Source organism: Spea bombifrons, chromosome 4 (genome assembly GCF_027358695.1).
Source record: "Spea bombifrons isolate aSpeBom1 chromosome 4, aSpeBom1.2.pri, whole genome shotgun sequence".
Taxonomy (NCBI): domain Eukaryota; kingdom Metazoa; phylum Chordata; class Amphibia; order Anura; family Pelobatidae; genus Spea; species Spea bombifrons.
Genome location: NC_071090.1, coordinates 103,033,949 through 103,052,874, shown reverse-complemented (window position 1 = coordinate 103,052,874; position 18,926 = coordinate 103,033,949). Strand labels below are relative to the sequence as shown.

The window sequence follows — 18,926 nt, the reverse complement described above, 5'->3', positions numbered from 1 at the left end:
ACAAAGCTGCTGAGTGTATACCTACACTGATAATGAACACATTGAACTGTTTAATGAGCACAGGTATTTCTATCAGCTGATTATATATATTATATAGATGCTGCGCTCTATAGTGGTGCTATGTATAGGTATAATATCAAAATGAACACACCAAGGTGTGTGAGGATGAATATTTTTTTGCAATTTAATGGTACAGAGTATTGCTCTAGGAAGCAACGTTATCTATTCAGAATTGTATACACTAGTATATAGTGATCAGAAGTATCCATGAAGCATGAATGTATGATGTATGTTAGGCGCAGGAATATATATATACACACACACAAACTTTTTAAATGTATAGTGTATGATAGTAGTATATATCACAGTGAGAATCCTGATTATAGATAGATAGATAGATAGATAGATAGATAGATAGATAGATAGATAGATAGATAGATTCCTGCCACTAACATACATCATGCATTCATGGAATAAATAACTATATACAATGCCATTATACAGAGCAGAATATATATATAACCAGTCCACAATCTCTGCGCTCGGTGTATGAATTCCTTACACATACTGCATTTGCCCGGGTGCGGTGTAGCCAATCAATATAAATCCAAAATGAACACACGCTCACAAGTCTTTTGAAATGCATAAAATGCTGTTTTATTCAACGATCTACCATGTCATCGTCATTGATGTTTTGGTCCGGTCTTGATAAAGGTCCGGTAAACGGACCGAAACATCGATGACTATGACATTGTAGATGGTTGAATAAACAGTTTTTTGACGCAGTTGAGGGAGTGTTCAATTTGTGTGTGTGTGTATGTATATATATATATATATATATATATATATACACATATATATATATATACACACACACACACACACCGGTATATACTGCAACATCTACAACATTGCTGTATAGTGATTTTCCTGACCAGCATAACATAAGCCTTGTTGCCAGTACTGAGCTAGTAAATTCAAGACTATTGCTGGACAAGTGAGTGCGGGCTCGAGCCAAATGACTGGTTCAGTCGAGTGTAGTGTTTTATTTCTTGTGTGCATATTTTCCTTACAGGGTGGGTGAGTCCAGCTTAGCTTGTGCACAGATCGATGAGATGAGCCTGGCTCACCCACTTCTGTATTTGTGTGAGGGGCAAACGAATAGGATTAGTGGAACGGAGAACCAAAGACCCAGAGAGGGTCCATTCGGTCTGAGGTGTGCCATGACCGACGTACCAGGTAGGCCTATAGAGGGCCACCCCGTAAATAGAAATGAAAGAAAGGAAAGAGGAGAAAAGAGGAAATAAAAGGAAGGAAATGAGTAGGGGGGGCAAGGGAGGGCAACGTTAGGAGCTGTTACGTAGCTGTGGAAGGGAGAGGCGTTGGTTAAATAACCATAGCCCCTCCCACAACTACAGGCTAATATACATCAGCCTTCACATATATATATTTATATTTAACGGTATATATATATATGATATGACATGATTGACTGTATATATTGCATATTGTATGATGATACTGGGTATCCCTCTGTCCTATATATGAGTGAAGAGTATCTAGAAGTTAAGTGGCATGTCATGCTGGACAGTGTTCCTCAATATATACATTGATGATATAGAATGGGCATTTTTCTATATGCTAATAATGAACACATTGTATTATATCAAGATCAGTAATGGGACCATTTTTTTATTCCTATCATATGCATTAAATTAAAGACATATGTCTTTTGTTTCTAATGCAGCATCATTCTATTAGAACTAGCCTTTTGGTAATGGAGTAACTTCCCATTTGTTTCCATGGTATTTGCATCACATTTAAACTTTGTTCCTGAATTGTTCTTTATAAATATAGCCCTAATTTATTTAATAAAATTATAAAATGAACATTTTGCATGGTAAGGGACGGACCAATGTCAGGTGCTGTGAATAAGTATTTGTCACACAGTCCTGGGAGATTTTAGAACCTGAATATTTGTCATTTTTACCATATGTTTGTTAAACCATAACATTTTGTTCAGAAGAAGTGGGGCCTTCTTTTAAAATTATAGAAGCACAAAAAAAATATTAGCAATGATAGATAAAAAAAAAACTAAACTTTTTCTTTGCCATTGATGAATAAATAACCAATTTATGTTTAATACCCTCACATACATATATTTTTTTATGTTCCAGAGGGCCACATCCGTGCTTTACATACTACACATATTTTGGGGGCAGTGATTTTTTAAATATTTGTTTTACTTATAGTTTTAGAGCTGCGGAGCACTTTTAAAAAATAATAATGATTTCCCCTTTTTTTGGTTTTCTACCGTTCCCAGTGCAGTTTGACTCAAGATCCCTTTGGGGACCTCTCATACATTTTGATCCCAGTGATGCTCAATAAGTGTTATTTATTTTTATTTTTTAATTTCATTTTTTGTCTATTTGTTTTTCATTTTTGGCTGATCTGTCTGTGTTAATCACACTGTGATCAGCAAGCAGGTCTCATGGCAATACGTGCATCTTTTCCTACCGGAAAGGCAATGCCCGATCACCTGATCGAGCATTTCTTTTATGATGGTATCCCAGTGCTTGCCTTGCTGTCCCTGCAACAAATTTAGGATATACCGGTACATCCTAAAAGGATTCTTGGCGCAGGTTTTAAGGATGTACTGGTATATCCTAAGAGGACAAAAAAGGTTAATATTAGACACAGATAACACAAGTAAACACAAATGCAGTTAAAGTGATGAATTCACGGATAGAAGGAAAAAGCTCTCCAACCTTACCTGGCCCTATGTAAAAAAGTAATTGCTCCCTTAGTCACTAAGTTAAACAATTAACCAAATGTAATTTATAATTGGTTTTAATTTCACTAAACACACCATAAAAAACCGCACATGATGCTGCATTCTAAAGAAATTCAAGAAGAGATGAAAAACATAGTAATTGAGATCTATCAGTCTGGAAAGGGTTATAAAGCCATTTCTAAGGCTCTGGGACTCCAGCAAGAACATTTGGAACAGTGATAAACCATCCAAGGAGTGGCCAGCCTACCAAATTTCCACCAAGAGCACATCGACGACGAAGCCAGGATCTCACAAAAGAATCCAGACTAAGATGTACAGAACTCACTTGCCTCAGTTAGGGTCAGTGTTCACCATTCCACAATCAAAAATGGCATCCATTGGAGAGTTGAAATAGGAAAACCACTGCTAACATTAAAGAACGCAAAGGCTTGTCTCACAGTTTCCCCCAAAACATCTTAATGAGGCCCAAGACTTTTGAGATAATATTCTGTGGACCGAAGAGTCAAAAGTGGAACATTTTAGAAGACATGGGTTCCGTTACATCTGGTGTAAACATTATACCAACGGTCAAACACAGTTGTGGTAATGTGATGGTCTGGGGCTGCTTTGCTGGTTCAGGACCTGAGCAATTTGCCATAATTGATGGAACCATGAATTCTGCTATCTACCAGAATATCTCGAAGGAGAATGTCCGGCCATCAGTCTGTGACCTAAAGCTCAAGCACAGTTGGGTTATATAGCAGGGAAATGATCCAAAGCACACAAGCAAGTCTACCGCTGAATGGCTCAAAAGAAACGAAATGAAGACATGACCTTAAAAAGGCAGTTCATGCTCGAAAACCGAACGTGACTGAATTAAAACAACTCTGCCAAGAAGAGTGGGCCAAAGTTCCTCCACAGTGATGTAAAAGACTCATTACCTGTTATCACAAACATTTGATTGCAATGATGGCACAACCGGTTATAGGGTTTAGGTGGCAATTACTTTTTCACATGAGTGATATAGATTATGGTTTACTCTTTACCTTCAATAAATGATCATTTAAAAGCTGCATTTTGTGTTTACTCACATCGTCTATATTAAAATGAGTTGGATGATCTGAAACATTTCAATGTAACAAATAAGCAAAAATAGAAAGACTTGGTAAGGGGCAAATACTTTTTCAAGTTTGGGAATTTCTAGTTGTAACCGAATTGCAAAAGGGTTTCCTAACTATCAATTAGCATTTTAAACTTAAACTTGGATCAGTGAATGCCATCGTAACACAGGAGTGATGGGAGTGATAAAGGAGTGATGGGAGTGATAAAGGACCTCTGTACGCCTATGAAGATATTCCATTAAAAATCAGCCGTTTCCAGCTACAGTAGTCATTTATAACATTAACACCGTCTGTGCTGGATTTCTCATCCATTTCATGTTATTTTAATGGACAAAATGTGCTTTTCTTTCAAAAACATGGACATTTCTAAGTGACCCCAAACTTTTGAATGGTAATGAGTTTATATACTTTTTTATTCTCCCGTAGGCAGTCAGCGCACAATTCACTCTGGGATTGAAAATATCAAAATCGTATTTACTGGGACAGGAAGGGAACGACAAACAAAGCAAGGGGGGACCGAGCAACACAAGCTTTCGTGTCCACAAAACTGTAACAGAATTAGCTTCCATCCTTATGCCGCTACACTGATATACAGCACTGTAACAGCTTTAGGCAGGTGTGAAAAAATGCTGTAAATTAAGAATGCATAATAGTTTATTTTTGTAATTTAACGAAATGCAAAGTGAGTGAACAGAAGAAAAACAACAAAATCAAATCAATATTTGATGTGGCCACCATTTCCCTTTAAAAGAGCATCAGCTCTTTTAGGAAAACTTGCACAAAGTCAGGGATTTTGTAGGCTTATAGTTAGGTTTATGATTAAAGAATTGTACCGAGCAGGTGCTAATGATCATCCATGTAATGTGTAGGTTGAAATGCAATCATTATCTGAAACAGAAACATTTGTGTAAGAGGAATAAAACTGGGTGAGGAACTGACAGACTTCCTAACAGGGTTGCTAAAGACAGTTTAATGTCAAAAGTCGTACACCATAATAAGACTGAGGACAGCAACAAGACTGGCCATCGGGCATTTGCCCGGTGGGCCGGGCCGTGGCAGGGCCGGATTGACTTAGGGGCTGATGGAGCTGCAGCTCCAGGCCCCTACCTTAAAATAGGCCCAGTCAGGACCGGACTAACTGGGCCTATGCGGGGGGGTTGGATAGTGAGATATGGGGAGAGGGGATAGATAGTGAGAAGGGGTACATATTGAGAAGTGGTGAAGGGGGGAACATAGTGAGAAGGGGCAGATAAGATGGGGAGAGGGGGTAGTGTGAATGCGTATGAGAATGAATGAATAAATGTGTGGATGAATTGTGTGAATGCGTATGACAATGAATTCATGTGTGGATGAATTGCTTGAATGATTTGTGAGACTGCATTAATGAATGTGTTAATGATTTGTGTGAATGAGTGAGTAAATGCAAAGATGGTACATGAAGGGAGGGCTTTAACAATAAATAAATAAAAATGGGCTGCTCAGGCTTAAATGCCCGGGCCTATTTTTTGTCCCAGTCCGGGCCTGGTCATAGAAGATAAGAGATGTTTAGCTGCTTTGGTTCCTGCATGTTCTCCATCCCCTTGAACAAGCAGAACAGCTATACCCGGTGCTCAAGAGCTGCTAAAGTAGCTCTCCTCTTGGAACATGCCTCGCCTTTGCAACACCATACAAACCTTAACCCAGTACCATAACTCCTTCACTTGAAAAGCATCAGTCACTTTACCAAGCTGATTATTCTATATAAGTCTATAGAACTGTGTTTACCAACGTATATATATATATATATATATATATATATATATATATATATATATGCATATAGCATGGAAGCAGCCTTCTTCTTATTCTGAACATTTATATGAGTGTTCCTTCCTCATAATGTTGTTCATGCCTGTTGGTGGCTGTGTTTCTAAAGGTGGGTCAAGAAGATGGGAAATTAATCATTGATACTTTTCAGGTCTTTGCCACCCGTTTTCGCTTCTTTGACGTAAAATGGTTTCTTACGCTTAAAACCAATTTTCTCCGACACAATAACAATGATTGAAAACAAAAAAAAAGACACCAGTGCAATGATGAAGGGATTTAATGATGCTAAAAGCCGTGTAGGTGACAGTTCCTCTTTAAATCTTTCGAAATGCCTCCAATATTTACACTCGCGGGAATCCCAAATTATTAATTCCCCTAGAATTGGGATTTGTTGAAGCATGCCAGCCATCACCATGTAGTGATTGGCGCAAACACTGATCCAGCCAGACAGAATTAAATCAGCTTCTTGTTGCCCTGTTCAAGAATACAGGAGTTGGCAACTAGAATGCAATGTCGTTCGAGCAAAAGGACTGATAATAAAGAGATTTGAAATATGGAGGATTATGAAAGCAGGGTTTTCTATGTAAATGATAATTGGATTTCAATTTAGTAGACTTTCTAAAGTTCTCCTCTGAAGACCATGTTGAGGAGCTGCTGTTATGTAAGGCTGGAGTAAATCTCAGTACTCAGTGGGAGTTTGTTAAACAGAATTGTCAAGAAAATGTGGAGAGATAAAGATTTGTTCACATGCCATATGTTGGGCCAACTCTTAAAGCCACTCCAGTCATCATATGCAGTTTAATGCATATGATAGTCGCATGGTCCCTTTAAATGTTCATGGCGTTCTCCTTATACATGTATATGCATTTGCCCCTTCCCCCACCCCCCAGCTATTTTCTGTAGAGGAGATGTGTACGGCTGAACACATCTCCATGCGCATGATATTCTCAGCTCTGGTGCTAGCTCTGCAAACACTTTGGGCAGGTCTGTGTTCAGACCCCCATGCGCATGTTCCAAAAGCGAGAGAGCTTCAAGCAGCCAATCAGTGCCAAGAACTGTCAGACGATAGAGGAAGAAAACAGCTGCGGGGCTTCAGCTTCCAGCTCAGGTAAGTGTTTAATTTATTTAAAATGTTTTCTGAAGAACACATATTAAAGTACCCAAAGACTACTTTAATATGTATTCTTCTTTAGTAGGGCTATCAGACACTGTAAACTGTCCCTTAAAGATTCATTCATAATGATGTAGAAAACCTCAATGCCCCAAAAAATGGAGTTTTATCCTATTATCTGCACATGTACACGAAAGAGCCATTATTCAGCACCGTGTAATACTGCATAAGTATCTCTTCACTGATAATAAACAGGCTATTCTGTAAAATGATACAGAGTTCAGTTATAGTAAACATATCATGCTCTGAAAATGAACCAAGGGCTGCCAGAATATCCCGGCTATAATAAACCCAGCTGGGTGGTTGGTTACGCTGTATAATGGTGCTGGGTTACGCTGGGTGGTTGGTTACGCTGTATGATGGTGCTGGGTGGTTGGTTACGCTGTATAATGGTGCTGGGTGGTTGGTTACATTGTATAATGGTGCTGGGTGGTTGGTTACGCTGTATAATGGTGCTGGGTTACGCTGGGCGGTTGGTTACGCTGTATGATGGTGCTGGGTGGTTGGTTACGCTGTATAATGGTGCTGGGTGGTTGGTTACGCTGTATAATGGTGCTGGGTGGTTGGTTACACTATATAACGGTGCTGGGTGGTTGGTTACGCTGTACAATGGTGCTGGGTGGTTGGTTACACTATATAACGGTGCTGGGTGGTTGGTTACGCTGTATGATGGCGCTGGGCGGTTGGTTACGCTGTACAATGGTGCTGGGTGGTTGGTTACGTTGTATAATGGTGCTGGGTGGTTGGTTACGCTGTATAATGGTGCTGGGTGGTTGGTTACGCTGTATAATGGTGCTGGGTGGTTGGTTACGTTGTATAATGGTGCTGGGCGGTTGGTTACGCTGTATAATGGTGCTGGGTGGTTGGTTACGCTGTATAATGTTGCTGGGTGGTTGGTTACGCTGTATAATGGTGCTGGGTGGCTGGTTACGCTGTATAATGGTGCTGGGTGGTTGGTTACGTTGTATAATGGTGCTGGGTGGTTGGTTACGCTGTACAATGGTGCTGGGTGGTTGGTTACACTATATAACGGTGCTGGGCGGTTGATTACGCTGTATAATGGTGCTGGGTGGTTGGTTACGCTGTATAATGTTGCTGGGTGGTTGGTTACGCTGTATAATGGTGCTGGGTGGCTGGTTACGCTGTATAATGGTGCTGGGTGGTTGGTTACGCTGTATAATGGTGCTGGGCGGTTGGTTACGCTGTATAATGGTGCTGGGCGGTTGGTTACACTATATAACGGTGCTGGGCGGTTGATTACGCTGTATAATGGTGCTGGGTGGTTGGTTACACTGCATAATGGTGCTGGGCGGTTGGTTACACTATATAACGGTGCTGGGCGGTTGCTTACGCTGTATAATGGTGCTGGGTGGTTGGTTACGCTGTATAATGGTGCTGGGTGGAAATAGTTACTGCCAGTCATGGCTTAGCGAACAGTCGCGCGCCCGCCGGAAACGCTCCCATTCATTTCAATGGAAGCACTTTCCTGTCACTGATTGGCGGCTTCAAACAGGAAATTAGAGGCAAGACTCATCTGTCCACATGGGAGGAGGGCATCTGCTGCTGCAGGGCTACACTGTGTACCTTAGGTGAGTACTCTTCTTTTGTGTATGAAGAATGCATATTAAAGTACTCACAGAGTACTTCGTTATTTAGAGGGGGTTTCGGAAACAGTAAACTGCCTCTTAATTCTTTATGGGGAAAAGAAAAAATGTTGGTGCGCTAAGCTAGTCACAGGCTCAAATAATACAAATGTGTAATACGAGGCCTACCAAACAGGTTGCAGCTTGCTGTCCAGGGGTTAATAGGGAGGAGGTTTAATGGCACCTCCCCCAACACATTAATAAGGTTTTGGTAGCAGTATAAACTGCTTTGTGTGCCCACTATGTAGGAGGTGAGAGTAGGTTCTCACCCTATTGAGAGTGTGCCTTGACGTGGCGGGTGAGCTTAATTATGCTTTGGCCAATTCATATAACCAAAACCTCTCATTTATATTATGTTTATATATTCGTTGCCAACTTTATTAGGGTAAGAAGCGCAGACAGTTTTTGTTTCTTAATTCTTTATGCCGAGCACCTCTAAACCAGCAGTAAACGTGCTGCCCTGTATAAATGATATTTAATATCACGACGCACCTGTACTGAATAAGTTTAGCTGAGTAATGAGTCAGAGTATTTCTGTACATGTCTTGCCTCCCCCTGCGCTGTGACTCCACTTCCTCCCAGCACTCAGCGAGGGGCATATTGATGCTCTGGGGGGCTAGATCAGAGCGGCCACTAATTACGAGTTGTGTTAATCGTTATTCGCTCTGCTCAGATTAAAGAAATAGATCCATCAGCAGCCAATCACACAACGAGAAAGGGGGGGAGGGTGCGTGAGGCTTTTATCCAGTGGATAAACTAGGGTCCTTATGTTAACCCTTTGTGGGAGGAACAGTGTGCAACGAGTTGTCTTTGCCATGCCCTACTCTCGTCTCTGGCTGTATAGGGTTAAGCATGTAACACGGGCCAATGAATGTTGTATCGTAGACTTCATATCAACAAATGTGTATTAGAATTGCAACCTTACACTGGATGTATTGGAAATATGATGGATACATTAAGTAAAAAAACCTCCCAATTCCGTATATACACAAGACAATTCATGGTCAACAGGTACGGTCCCTTCTTACTATACTACAGATTGGCTGTGTATAATGTAGACGCTATACCCTTGTGCCTTTTATGTTCAGGTTGTAAGGTTTTCACTGCTTCCCTCTTTTTGTATTTGTAACCTTCTAGGATTGTTATGCTTTATGGTAGGTGGGGGGCTGTGTGTGCAGCCATGGCCCTGCATACAGCGCGATTCATACTAGTAGTGCTTCTTCTAAGGTTTCCAGGATTTACGTAGTTAAACTGTTTTATTTTGCAGTTCAGTGCACTAAATAAAACAAGATAATGATGTTGACAGATAAAGAGCTTTACATATAGAAATAAAAATCCACTATATTTGTATACCATGGGAAATGCCATCGTAACATCAGAATTTCTCCCCATGAAGTTATCACTCCCTACTTTTAGGTTGCTGATTGTTGCTTATTGGTTATGGCAGCTTTTGGAGTAAAAGGAATTTGAGGATAGAAAATAAATGTTATATGCAACCCACAGGTCTCACCTTATATTTTAGAAACAATTACATTGGCTAAAAAAGCCATAGCCGTAGTTTAAATACGCAAAGCTGTCTTGGTGACAGTGGCCCATTGAGTGATAATACCTTTTTTGTCTATGTGTATTGTAGGATTCCCAGGCGCCTATTTCTCCCAATGTTAAGAATATTTACATTGGGTTTTTTTATTGAAACAGAGCCCTTTTCTCACTTTGTCACCGCTGGCTTAGTCACCTTAGGGGAAACACTTGTATGTGCTGCGTTCTCCTTGACACCTAGGTTCATTTCTACCTGTGTTTATGTGTGTTTATGTGTGTGGGAAGGTCTCTTCCTCTCTAGCTCGCTCACGGATGCTTATGAGGTTGTTTTTTCAGCTAAAATTATCTGCAGTGATTGTGAGCTCTCCTGAGACAAGAGGGGATGTAGAGACAGAAAGAGGGGAGGGGGCATAGAGAGATGGATGGAGGAATAAAAAATTAAAGGGAAAAAGAGATAAGTGATCCAAGAATATCAGAAGATCGGCAGGAAACAAGTGACACAGAGAGTGGGAAGTATATTGAATCTGTACTTGTGTTTATTGTATATATCAACATATATGTTTTAAATATGTATGTGTGTACACGCACACACACATATACATATATATAGAGAGAAGGGACTCCAAACAATCTGATGCATGTGGGCATGGAGCAGGTTCCTTAGGACTTGTAGAGGTCTTCTGTTCCTCTCTAGTGTCACGTTTGCTGCAAACTCGGAGCTGTCTGTGGTGCTGAAACATTTACTGGAAAAAGGAAAGAGTGGGGGGAGACTGAGAGAGAGGGAGGGATGGGAGGGAAATCAAGACAAGGAGGGAGCTTTGGGAAGGGAGACTGAGAGAGAGAGAAGTATGGGGTAGATTGGGAATGTGTACAAGATCTGGCTATAGGTCGGGATAGGTAGAAGATTAATCCAGTAAGGAAAAGGAATAGGAGAGTTATTGAGAATTTATAAGTCAAACAATGATTGTGGTAGAATAAGCTGTGTGAGATATAAAAAGGGGGTTCTGAGAGTGAGGGGTAGGAGGAGGACTGAGGCAATATGGGACAGGATAGAGATTGAGGGAAACCAGAGGATAAGATGGTGAGTAAGGAATGGTAGGGTCATTGTGATGGGGAAGGCAGGGGCTGTAATGAATCGGAGTGTAAAGAATAATGTAGGCATAGATTGAAAAAGCCAGGCTATGGGTTAAAATATCGGCACAGTGCCATGACATGCGATGAACCAAAAAATAAAATATGTGTGCGTGTCTGTGCTAAAATGTTAGCTTAAAATAAAAAAAATTAATAAATGAAGCTATTATTTGAGTGTCGGCGCCATAGTGTCCAACCATGTGGATAGGTGAGAGTGGCTTAATAGAATTAGAGGGACAGTACTGTATGATAAGACAGTCTTTCAACACCAAATGTAAAGGAAGGAAATGTGGACTGGAACAAATGAGCTGATGCTCTGATGGAAAACCGATTGTGCAGGAATGGAAGGGTCTCGTGCACTAATGCCAGCTGTGTGGGCGTGAAGGGCACGGTGCAGGAATAGCAGTCTAGCTAGGGTACTATGGTGTGTATTGCTTGGATCTTTAAGAAACTGTTGCTACAGGACTAGCATGTAAAGCAGAGTGGGCCGACGTGTCTAGAGCTGGTCCAGAATTTGTATATAGCGTATCTAGTGCTAGGCGTACAGGCCTATAGTGTGTACAGTACTTGTTGCTCATCTCCCCTGGTACTGTAAGTGTTTAATGACGTGTGTGCTATATTGATCCCATATTACATATGTGTGGTGAGGGAGTATAGGCATTCTGCAGTGATAGAGCGTGTGCGTGGGAGGACTGGGAGTGCTGGAGGAATAGCAGAGAGAACTGCAGTAAAAGATACCATTGTCTGTGTGCTTAGAAGTCACCGCTCGATGCAGAGTGCTTGTGCTGGGGATGTTGTAGTGAGTGAGAGGGCTTAGGTACAAGTGTAGTGTGGGTGAGTCTATCAACTAAAACACAGACACAGCTCTGAGTCTCTGAGTGTGGTGTAGCATGAGGTCTGAAATAGCAGAGATATATTTCTGAAGGATTGAGGAGCGGAGAGTTAAACACTTTGGAGACAGCAGGGCAGAGTAGTGAGAGGGCTGTGTGTGATCATGGAACAGAAGAGCGTACAACATTGTGTTATAATTAATGTCTGTTCAAGGTATAGCAGAGGAGACAGCAGGATGCACTAGAGCTGCGTGAAAAGCGTGAACAAATGTGGGAATAGCAGAGTCCAGAAACACAGGGTACTAGCACAGCCATTTCTGGATATGTTGGCATGGCAGAGAGCTTTAGTGAAAAGTTAAAGGACAAAGAGCTGACTGTGTTTGTTGGAAACAAAGAGGGTGTAAAGTGTGTATGGCAGGGAGTATTCGGTGTTAGCGCGGGGAGTGAATACTTGGAGTAACGGACAGCAAAGCTCTTTGGGTCACATAGAAGAGCACAATGCGAAAAAATTGTCATGTGGTAATTGAATAGTAGACTGTTTTGTGAGATATGGTAGAGGCAGATTTCTGAGTGATGCCAGTTATCAGCATGTCCTAGAGGATATGTGAGTAGTGAGCGTGGAAGAGCAGATTGTATGGGATTTCTGGATGAAATCATACCACAGGAGTGTCCTTGAGGATATGTTAGTTCTCTCGAGTGATGTGGAAGATGTGTTAGTGGTGACCTCTTGATTGCAGTGAGTGCTAGCGGTTGCTTTAGTGGTGGGTATTTAGGTGACATCAGATTGTAGAGTTGCCTTGAGGATGCAGTAGTGGTGGGTCTGTTGGAAAAACCGGCATAACACGTTGCACTAGCAGAGAGTACCAAAAAAGGTGAGTATCCTTGATGACGGTGGATTTCTCAGTGATACTGTACTTGCAGAGCATGCTAAGTGACGTGAAAATATAGATCTTTGGGTGACACTGGACTACCAGCATGTGTTAGTCTCAAAAAACTGGGTGCTGCTGGAATATGCCAGTGCCCTATAGAATGTGCTCGTAGTGCACCTCTGGGTGCTATTAGCACTGTAGTGTGTCTTAGAGCATGTGTGAGCACCAGATCACTGGGTGATTCTGGAACAGCAGATATGTTCAGTCATTGAGGAGAGGTGGAGAAAGGTGTGTGTATGAGAGAGCGAGGGCACGTGCCAGGATTAATAAAGAAGGGGGAAGGGAGGCTAGGAAGGGAGAGCTGTGGGGAGAGGTGCGCGGGAAATGTAGAGCGTGGAAGGGATATTAAAGGGAGAGCAGTGGAGATGAAAATACAGAAAGATTAATATAAGAATGTTAAAAATGGAGGAAAGCTGGAGTAAAAGCAACAGTGAACAAGGGCAACACTGTTCACTACTGTATGTTAAACTATATGAATGTATGTGAATGCGTGTTAAATTATAAAAATACAGACGGATAAAGTGCTTTACGGGCAGGATGGATAAACAGATGGACATCACCGAGATAGATACAGGTAGAAGATAGATAGATAGATAGATAGATAGATAGATAGATAGATAGATAGATAGATAGATAGATAGATACTGTGTAAGGAAGGCAAAAAGGAACAGTCATGCATGTTGAGATGAGATTGCTAGTTACAGAGTGAAGGAGAGAGAGATGTAGGCAAATGAATGAGAGCGGCAAATGGATGAGAAACGCAGGAGGGGGGAGCGAGAGCTGCATCTGGGAAGCCACGCAATAATACCAAGGGGGGAGGGTAGAGAAGCGGAGAGAGACTTTTACAGATCAGCCTGCAATCTCACAAATATATAATGCATATGGTGTGCCACCCCTCACAGTGACACAGACAGAAAAAGACTGCCAAGTACGTCCCAACGAGTAGGACACAGGACCATATCAACCCTTGGCATTTGTTAACTCTTCTGATACTTCAAGCAGCAAAGGAAAAATGGCTGCCCTCATGTTCCTTATAGGATAAGGACTGTATAGTCTAAAACACTCCCAGTACTTGTATTGGCAACTCAGAATCAGAAAAAAACAAATAATTTAATAAAAACGGGCAAGGCTGGAAGAGGGTCACACAAGATGGGTGTGACTTTAACCCTTTTGTGGAAATGTTATTTAATTACATTTATTGAAGTGTATATTTACTGTCCTTTCCTTCTCTCTGCAGATATCCAGTGTTGGCATTGTGATGTTACAGTGGAGCTCTCAGTGACAGGGTTGCGCAGAGCGGTATGGCGGGGGCCTGGCTGGTTTTCTGGGGTCTCTGTTCAGCCGCCATATTGTTGACTTCCTCCACTCAAGGTGAGAGAACTGAATTTTATATCCCTTATCCTGCTCCATTTCCTTTATGACCATTTATCAAAAAAATAGACCATACTTTATTACACTAAGAACTTGCTGGCATGTCCTATTTAAATGTGTCTTATCTTACTTGGTATCTCTGGAATAATAATGGAGCTGTAGAGGTTTCTATTTCCTGAGACGCACTTAGTTATAGCTGCAGCTCTCCTGAACATGGCGAAAACCTGGTACAATATATCGCCAACTAGCTGAGCTCAACATTACACTCCCTAAGAGCATTTCGGGTATGGTCCCACTTACTCTGTTTTCCTAGAGGTACATCAGCTACACCTCACTGGCTTCATAAGGAGGTATGGCTTAACCTAGACAATATTTGAAGAAGAAACTGACCTGAAGACCTGAAAAAACATTCTATCAACAAAAAGTGTTATGTCCTTATAATATAACTCCCAAGAGTGACTGTGAAATTATGTAACTAAAATGTTACAAACATACAAACTATTATTAGGTCACCACCTCGTATTCAAGGTCTCACACCCCCCTAAAGCAAAAATGTTCCTATTTGGCCATTTGAAATGTCCGGAGGTGTGTAAAGGGAATGTATCACTGAAAAATATATTATTTTGTTTAAACACACCCTTAATTGCAGTCGTATATTTTTATGATCAATACAGATGTTTTTATAACACTCCATGACTGTTTGCTACTTTTCAAATTAATGGTGTATAGATCCCATCTATGCCACGAAAAGCCATCAACATTTTATATGGCTACATTACTGCAAACAATGAAATACAAGAAGAATATCTCCATAGAGTAGATAGGTAAAATTTCCGTATGACCCTTTGACCGCAATGGAACAGGTCATATGATTAGTTAGCAGGCATGTATAAAGATTGGTTTAATATAAAGAAAACTATTATATGCTACTCCACTCAATTTCATACATAAATTTTTAATTTATAAAAAATAATGTTTTCATAAAAGTAACCCTTTTAAGATTTCCAATAACAGATTTTTATTTATGGTATATAAGGGCTTGTGTTCAACAACAAAACCTCATCTTGACCAACTGCTCAACCTGTTGCATTGTAAACTCTATTTATTATAACAGGTATGGGAATTGTTGAGGGAACTAGCATGTGACCATTCTCTGTTCTAGATCAAGTGGGCTGAAAGTTGTTAAAAAATGTCATGTATCAAGAGTTTTAGACCCAACAGTAACACAATATACATATACATTTACAAGTAACCGATCATTTAGTTGTTGAGCTTTTTGGTATCAAGACATAGGGATACAACATTTGACAGTGGATAGGAACCCTTCAGCCCATCTAGTCAGACCTTAATCAGTTCTTGATCTCATCTTAGATTCAGGATAGCCATATGCCTATCCCATGTCTCTTTAAATTCCCTCACTGTGTTAGGCTCTACCACTTAAGGTCCCCTGAAGGTCTCTCTCACCCTGGGAAGAAGAAAGGGCAGTGACTTCCAGAGCCTCCAGACAAAACCTGAAGATTTCCTACCATGAGTCTCTTTCGCTCACACACTGGTGACCATCGTACATTTGTCTGTCATCACATCTTTATTTATTTTGTGCCCAGGGCTCTCTCCAACTTTTTTGTGTTGCTCTGCACCTTTTCCTCTCCCAGCTCTCTTTCCTCTTATGCTCAGTATTTAATCATTCCACAGAAAGCTAATTAACACCTAATTAATTCAGGGATCTCTCAAACCTGGGAGTCACGGACATTCAGCATTTACAGGCAAATTAAGATTTTGCTGCCAAAGTTTTTCCATCACATTTCAGCCAGAAACAAGTTAAACTTTTCCATCTTCCAACTCGAATTATGTACGGGCAAAAGTGTTCAGTCCATAAATCTCTTTAAATTACTACTTTATAAAGCAGTTTTATGAGTTAATTCTTAAAGAATTATTTATATATTTTACCAGGAAGGATACATTGAGATTTCTGTCGTTTTTAAGCATGTCATTGTTCAATTTAATATTAAAAGTACAAAATAATATTAAAATATCAATATATATATTCTGTATAGAGGTATATCGACAGACATCTCATAAGGGCACATATTGTATATATCTGGAAGTTGTATAATCCTGTGCACTTTTACACACAGTCTAGAACACAGTCTAGAACAGATTTCCCTCCAAAACTGATGACAAATTTCACCAAATTATCATGTTGAATTGTGTATTCCTGGGGCTAAGGTCTTGTATTGTAAAATTCTTCATATTTATTTGTCATCATATAAATACCGCAATTATTTTCTGTTAAAATGAACAGAAATGTAAATTTACATATAATGCACAACCTTCTTTCCTTCAAAAATATATCCCAATTTCACCAATTGTATTATTACTCTTAACATGTTTTATGCCATGAAAATGTTGCTACTCCAAATATATCCTTATTGGAGGGAAATCATTTGTAACCCACCGAGCCCTGTGAAGAATGAAGTATACGTCTGAGGTTGTTGGATCTCATTGTATTTTGGTTCTTGGCCTCTTTTGCGGTATTATCTTAGCCCAATATATTAGACAAACACCCTCAGTCCTTACCATACTGTTTTGTAGCATACAACAGGATATCATTTCATTGGATAAGTAGGACTTAATTAGCATTGCCATAAAGAATCAACTTAGCGTGGTGTTTGAGCAGGTAAATATCACATGACTGACAGCAATGGCTGCCTCCAAATCTACAGGTAAAGAAAATGAAAGTGCTTCTTCAGTGCTTCTACTTTACTGTATACAGCACTGTATTTACTGCTCAAAGGAAAAAAAATATTTTTCCATGGGACTTCCCCTTAAATTACGGACTAATTAACGGGTACCAGCAACACATTATGGTGATGATTCAGAAAAGCTGATGGAAATGTATTTGAATGAGATAGTGGGGGAGATACTAAGAAGAGTACCAAGTACTGAGTGCTTAGAAGAGCTTGTTTTGAAGATTCCAAAGTTATTCTATGGAGCGTTATACAATTGTAGCTTCTGGATATCATGAAACAAATATGAAAGCACGGCCACTTTTATACAGTTCAATTATTTGTGATAAAATTGATAAGAATTTTACTAGTGAAAGTCTGATGTTCATTATACCCTACTTCATGTCCTAGCATGTCACTGTGCTTTATTCCGAACGGGCATGCATGCGGTTAAATAGACATCACAGAAAAAATAATGATGGAGTCCCTGCTTGAGCAAAGTTGAGTGAAGGAGCGTTGAACATTCCCATCTACTGACCTGAGCCTAAACAATGCCTCCATAAATCAAGCGTCCCTGAGGACCAGCTTGCGAAACAAGGCAATCACTGTTGGAGTGGCGTATTTGAAATTACACCGTTTACCGGCCCCTTTTTTAATGGCAAATTGTTGCATAGATAGATTACTGTAGGGAAATTCTCTTTTTTATTTTCTAGTAATATTTTATTTACTCATTAGCTTTATTTTTTTAGTGCTGATAAATGTCCGTACAGCCGGCAAAAAAAAGCCATTTCTCCCAGCCATCCGCTGAAGTATATTATTCCGAATGCGATGTGTTCTCTGCTAATCAGTAGTTGAGATGCGGCAGAGAATTCTGGGCTGTGCCTGACCACAAGCAGTGTGTCACTTTCAGCATACTTTGCATTTTAAACACTGACCTTGCAATGCTGGCATCATGCTATGATTAACTCTTCTGCTGTGTTTTTTTATATACATTTTAGGCACTGTGTGACATTCAAAGTATCCCGTAGTGTAAAGGTTACATCATTTGCCTAATTTCCGTTTATTCCATGATTTCAATTGGGTTTTATCAGTCTGCGTTAAAATGGATAGACACAAAAGGTTATTAATGGTGATGGTTCTCTGAATCTATTGCTGCAATGAAGGCTCTCCGTGAAGTGTGCTTTTATAGTCTAGTTTCGGGGATGCAAATATGATCGACTTTTTTTATTTTATCGACATTCGCTGCTACGACTTCTCCAAGCTGAGCATGTTGAGAGTGGAAGTCTGTCGTAGCCTCAATGCTGAAAGGACACTCTCTAGTTATTCTTCTCTCTGGTGCCAGGAATGCTTTGCAGATATGGGAACAGAGTTATTAGACCCCCATGACAGAATGAAGAGACACCTGATGCTGTGACACTTAAGACTGCATGAGCACACCAATGTCACACCTATGGACCATCCAGTTTCCACCATATTTATACACGCACAGTGCCTGATGTGCACACCCACAGCTCCTAGTGGTCCCACTAATAGTGGCCAGTTGTTAGGACTGTCTTAGACAATTAAGGGCTTTTGGCAGCTTTGCTCAAAAGAAGTGACTGATATCATAACATTACATCACTATGACGTTTTTTTTTCATAAAAGTTTAGGGGCCACTGCTGAAAAAAACAAAAATTCATGTTCAGCAACATCCCCTGAGTATAGTAATATCCCACGAACTTAGGTTTTTTTCGTGTTTTGTAGGGCCAAAAAGCTCCCACGTATACACTTTATTTTTTACTCTTTATAGACCTTAGGGACCTCTCTGGTCATGCCATCTTGATATCACTGGTGCCCTATTTTGTATTTTCATTTTTCTATTGCTATTCACAATTTGTATTTTTTT

At 40.3% G+C, this 18,926-nt stretch overlaps 1 protein-coding gene across 2 annotated transcripts in view; it reads left to right on the top strand.

Moving 5' to 3' along the window:
• ADGRL1 (adhesion G protein-coupled receptor L1) overlaps window positions 1–18,926 on the top strand; it is a 130,753-nt gene that overhangs the window by 40,024 nt on the left and 71,803 nt on the right. For both annotated transcript variants that reach the window (XM_053462174.1, XM_053462173.1), the window contains exon 2: window positions 14,181–14,314. In XM_053462174.1, coding sequence (XP_053318149.1) covers window positions 14,245–14,314 — 70 coding nt within the window. In that variant the 5' untranslated portion in view covers window positions 14,181–14,244. The remainder of the gene's footprint in view (window positions 1–14,180; window positions 14,315–18,926) is intronic.